The following is a 5,452-nucleotide window of genomic DNA, read 5'->3' as shown; positions in this document are numbered from 1 at the left end:
AGAGAATTGAGTGGGGGGGGGGGTCATGACCCCCTTGGCTCCATAGGGAAAGAGTTGGTCTGTAACTTGCAGAAATATAATTAAAATCATTTTAAATTCCTTTTGATTTTGAAAAATCATTTGAATTTTCAAATTTGGCAGCCTGCGACGCCCTTTTTTCAGCAATTCATATTGAACACTATTTTTGAAAAAATGTTCAAACAAGATTTTTACCACCATTATTTTTTCTTTATTGGATAGAGAAAGCTTCCTTCTATAATTCTTGGAAGTTTAGTTGCGACCAGTGTTTCCAGCTCTTTTTGGCCATTTCCAAAAAAAAGTAAACATTTTTTAATTCTTAATGAACTGTGGTATAACAAATCTGATTTAGTTCCAAACAGGTTTTAAATCACTATACTTCGTTGTGCATTTTTGTGAAAATATAAAAAAAAAAACAAAAAATGACTTGGAAATTCAGTAAGCGCGTTTGAAGAAGCACTTTTGGCCATAAAATCAGCATCTTCATTTTGTCAGTAGCTTGCGTACAGAAGCATAGCAGATTTTCAAGGAAAAAACGAACACTCCTACTGTTTTTCCATAAAAAAAAATGATTCTCAGATTTTTCGTTAAATTTGGACGAAAAAAGGATTTTTTTCAATTTTCCCGTCCGATACACTGCCCTTGAGTGAAAATGCAGCAGATATCCGGTGTTGGTCAAAAGGTTTTAGGGCACAGTTCAAACCATGCAAAACATTCAAAAACCATGCATAAAATGGAAAATCTAAATTGAGCCTTTTTCTCTTAAATTGAATGAAAAATCCAAAACTCTTGTCGTTTTACACAACAGCAACAGCAAAAAATGCACATTTTTTCTTTTAAAATATCCTGCAATGTGCCAGTGCAAAATTGAAAAAATAATAAGAAAAATACGAGTACGTTTGAAAAACCCTTTCTTACGGAAATTGAGGAGGTTCAAGATCAAGAAAAGATTGGTAAAATCAAATTTATGAATTATTCCTAAACGGGTGAAAATATTTGACCGAGATTTAGGATGCGAAAATTGCCAAAGAAAAATCACATCAAAATAAAGCAGATATCCAGTGTTGGTCAAACAATTGAGGTATAAAAGTGCAAAGCGGCAAACTGGACCTTTCAGTCACTGGAAAACAGTGCTTGAAAAGAAAAGTCTACATGGAGCTTTTCCTTGGAAATTGAATAAAAACCCCAAAACTTTTGTCATTTTACGAAAAAGCAATAAAATGCAAATTTTTCTTTTAAACTGTCCTACAAAGTGCCCGTTCGGACGCCACTGAACAAATAAAAATTCCTGCCGATTGCAAAACGTGCTCGTTTTATGGGCAATAAACGCTTACCAAAATTCCTGCAAATATCTTCAGCTGTTTGGTAACAATTAATACCCTTTTTTATGCATGCTCAGCTCAATCAGCTCTTCATTGAGCCCCTGTATAACTCCCGGGAAAATTACATTTTAATTAGGAATTTTAACCCCAAAACGAATCAAATACTGTCGCCGATAGGCTTGAAATTTCCCCATTTGAAGCCTCTGGCAATCGGTAACATTATTCAGAGCTACAAAGGTGGCGAGTTTTTGAACCAGAAAATAGTTTCCACCCCAATTTATTTTCTTCACTTTGTCCTGTACTCACTTCCGACCAATTGGAATAATCCCATCTGGTAGAATTGCACGAAGTGTAGCAAATTTCCGTACTAGGAGGCTTCGGCAGCACGTTACAGTGCTGAGTGTGCACGTCCTGTATATTCGTTTGGTTATTCTTCCCTAGTTTTATGCACTTGTAATACACGTGCCGATATCTGCAATCAAAACATCGATTTCCATTAAGAAACACGATTGGCCTGAAAGTCTACAGACCCTTTTCCACAATGTGGAGAACAGGCGCTTCTGGACTCAATGTGCCAGGTCAAGCTGCAGTGTTTGTTGCATTGGCGTTTCTCTGTAGCGCTTTCAACGTCATTGTGAGCGCAGTAGCTTTTATCAGCTACATGTCCATTAATCAGCTTCACGCAAGTGGGCTTCCGATACTGGATGCCCTCGCAGATGGAAGAGCAAGTCGACCAGTTCTTCTGATACAGCCGCCAACCGTAACTGGAATAAGGCGACACACTGTGGAGGTGTGTAAGAGGTCGAAGTTAGTCGTTAGATCAACATGCGGTTAAAATTTGGGTGCAGTACATTAAAAAAACACGCATTATTAAGTACTTCCACGCCACTTAACACAGCATGCATTTTGATTCAAATGTATGGTGTTGAAATAGTGTCAGTTTTTTATTCACTATGCCTGAAAAATAATTTCACTCTGTATATGACGGGGAAGCTGTGAAGAAGTCGTAATTACAAGGAGGGAAAACCTGCTTAGGCCCACAAGCCTTGGCGGGAGTACTGCTCGCTTCTCCACATTTTTTTGGTTCAAACTTGGCCAATAATGTTATGTTTTTGTACAATTGCTACCTCAGTTTAAGTTTTTCAATTCAACTGTTCATCACCGAAAATTAGCTTCCTCTTTCTTTTTATACAGGAAGCTTCGCACTAAAGACAGTTTCTTTTACAATTACAGATATTTGAAGAAACGCTGAATACAATTTTCAGTAAAACGCGGAATAAAACTAAGATCTCTAATCTCTAAACATTTTTTTTCTTTACACAAAGCAATATTTGTAGTGCAAAACGCGAACGATCTCCTTAGTGAGACCCTGTAGAATCGACCTCGGCTTTAGGCAAAACTTGGTGCATTAATTAATGAATAGACAAAAAATCATGCCAGGTTCATCTAAAGACAAAAAAAAATTTTTCCAATTTGTCTGTGGAGTTGCAATTTTAAACAATATCTACCAGAAATTTAATTCAGCCTGTTGAACAATTATCTTTAAACGTAATTGTTATTGCGTGAAAACAAAGCGCTTTTTTTAACTAAGTCTGAGGTATTTTTTTCTATAGCCAAAGAACCTTAAGTTGCATATTTGATTGAAATATAGAAGTCTGAAAATAGGACAAAAAGAGAAATTCCTTTTAAATAAGAAAAAAACATCTGGGATGTTACTGGAAGAATATTGTATCACTATTAACAAAACACCATGTAAATTTTATCAAAAATTATACAGGGTGGGTCTTGTTACTCGCAAAGCCTGGCATTCGATAGAACGCCTTATTTTAAGCAAATTTTTTTATTTCATAGTCAAAGTCAAATTTTTCAAATTACTCAACAACCCCTGAAAGCAAAAATGTTTTCAACCTGAATGTTGATCAGTCACTGACCAAACTTTCGAAGAAAATTTCAACTCAGGAAAATTATGTAAAACCTTGTGGATCATCGTAGATAATCTAAGGCAAAAATTAATCGCAAAACCTGAAAAAGATCTGTGGAAAAAACTGCAAAATTTAAGTAAAGTTTAAGATGATTATGTGTGAGCTCAAGTGGTTGGTAAAAAGCATTAATCATTGATAAAAAATGGGGCATTAAGGTAGTTATGTGGACTTTTTACGTACGTTAAGTTCAATTACGTACGTTTAACGTGGACTTTTTACGTAGATAAGTCACACTTTTCTTAGCACTAACGATCACACGCAAGGAGTTACAAATTAGTGAATATAAAAATTAATTAAAAATCGTATAGAAACCAATGGGCGGCTTCTATGGCAGCAATTGTTAAAAGAAGCAATTTTAGCAATTACATGTAGATATTTGTAAATAAACTCTTGAGAGCTATAAATAAGTAGAGAAGCAACGGGTTGTCCCATTTATTCTTCCAGATTTCCGGAAGAGTGAAGTAACTCATTGCAGTTTTGTTAAATATATCTCGATTGTTTTAATACTGTATTTGGAAAAACTAATAAAATTTGCACTTTTAAAATAAATCAAATAATCATTCAGCATTTTTACATGTAAACTGATCTTGCCTGTATCGTACCACATCATATAAAGTATGTCCCAAAAGTAATTCGGGAACGTCCGAATTAGATTCCCTGACTAAGACTTAATCAAAAATCACTTAAAAAAATTAATTATTTGTCCGAAATCATAGGCATGTTCAAGATCGCAATCATAATTCCCAATATGCAGAACAAAATTGATTATCAATGAACATTTGCAGCAAGGAAAAAATGAAATACCTAAATTCACTTCGGCAATGAATCTTGGGGACGGGGCAATTAATTTTAAAACACTCAGTAAAACGACTGTAATCGACATAGGGAAAAAAATCATTAAGGGGAAAGTCGTATTAAAAGAGACAGTAAAAGACACCTAAAGCATGTGTAGGCTTTGAATACCTTTTTTCGGGATCTTCGAGCGTGTGGTACCTGGACGACCTAATGCAAGGGAAAAGACGCCTTATTTATTTTAGCTGTTGAACGTGCAACTGGTTGTTCAAAATGCAATTCAGCCTCGACATATTGAAAGCAAAATGAAAACATATGAATCTGAACTAATGAACCACAAAGAAATGAAAATTGTGCAATTTTCATGCCGAAATGCAAAATACCTATTAAAAACTACATACCTAGGAGCGGCATCTTTACGGATTACGTAATGGTACGTGATGTCCGGAGGCGATAGGTTCTTTATTGATAAAACCTCCACCACCAGGTCTTTGTGCAGTTTTTTCGTTTTCAACGTCGATATCCATTCAGTTTTAGCATTGCTGCCACTGTACTTGATAATCATCGGGCCATATTCCACTTCCACCTCTTGAGTCATCAGCATTTGGTTCCCATTCAGAATGTATTGTCCAGTTTCTCCATCTCTAAGGGCTAAACTCACTTTTAACTCACTAATAAAATCATTAGGCTGTGGAGCAAGCTCCACTCGCGTCTTCAATCACCTGCATCCCCATTAAAGTTCAAAAAGGAAAACAAGTCTTCTTCATCGAAAACGGCAAACTTACCCAGGAAATTTTCGTCGATTCCATAACTGTGTTGAGTAACTTTAACATTCGAACTGCCTTTGGGAATCCGAACCACCATGTTGTAACTGACTTGATCCGCAGTGTTGTTGTAAGTTCCGGCCACTTCACGACATTGGCTGTTATCGCCTCCACAAACACCACATTCATCTGGAAATTCAATATGAATCTAAAGATTTTAGGGACACTTCAACAAGATTCAACATCAGACTATGAAGGCTTTCACGGCAGGTTAAAATACAATTAGGAATGTTTTCCGGGCTTTGTAGCCGTGGTCTATGGGAATTTCTTCCTGACGTTTCGTCCACAACTGCGGTGGACATTATCAAAGGCGATGAGGCAGCGCAAAATGTCCACTTCGTCGAATCGTATTTGGTGGCCGTCTAGCAGTGCGTGCTCCGCTACTGCTGATTTTTCTGTTTGTCCCAATCTGCAACTTTGTTTGTGCTCCGTGATTCTAGTGTTTATGCTTCGTTTTGTGGTGCCGATGTATGCTCTTCCACAGCTGCACGGAACTCTGTAGACTCCTGGTGCT

The 5,452-nt window shown here is 36.6% G+C and overlaps 1 protein-coding gene across 4 annotated transcripts in view; it reads right to left on the bottom strand.

Moving 5' to 3' along the window:
* The window catches only part of LOC109544078 (A disintegrin and metalloproteinase with thrombospondin motifs 9), a 107,208-nt gene that overhangs the window by 11,022 nt on the left and 90,734 nt on the right, over positions 1–5,452 (bottom strand). For 2 of the 4 annotated variants that reach the window (XM_019914109.2, XM_048665730.1), the window contains exons 18-22: positions 4,900–5,067; positions 4,516–4,765; positions 4,286–4,324; positions 1,871–2,104; positions 1,647–1,812 (exon numbers count right to left, since the gene is read on the bottom strand). In XM_019914109.2, coding sequence (XP_019769668.2) covers positions 1,647–1,812; positions 1,871–2,104; positions 4,286–4,324; positions 4,516–4,765; positions 4,900–5,067 — 857 coding nt within the window. Of the gene's footprint in view, positions 1–1,646; positions 1,813–1,870; positions 2,123–4,285; positions 4,325–4,515; positions 4,766–4,899; positions 5,068–5,452 lie in introns of all 4 variants that reach the window. The other 2 variants (XM_019914110.2, XM_019914111.2) reach the window with 2 other exon arrangements.

Source organism: Dendroctonus ponderosae, unplaced genomic scaffold (assembly GCF_020466585.1).
Source record: "Dendroctonus ponderosae isolate FM_Combo_2020 unplaced genomic scaffold, Dpon_F_20191213v2 Dpon_F_20191213_4, whole genome shotgun sequence".
Taxonomy (NCBI): domain Eukaryota; kingdom Metazoa; phylum Arthropoda; class Insecta; order Coleoptera; family Curculionidae; genus Dendroctonus; species Dendroctonus ponderosae.
This window is presented reverse-complemented; position numbering and strand designations above follow the sequence as displayed.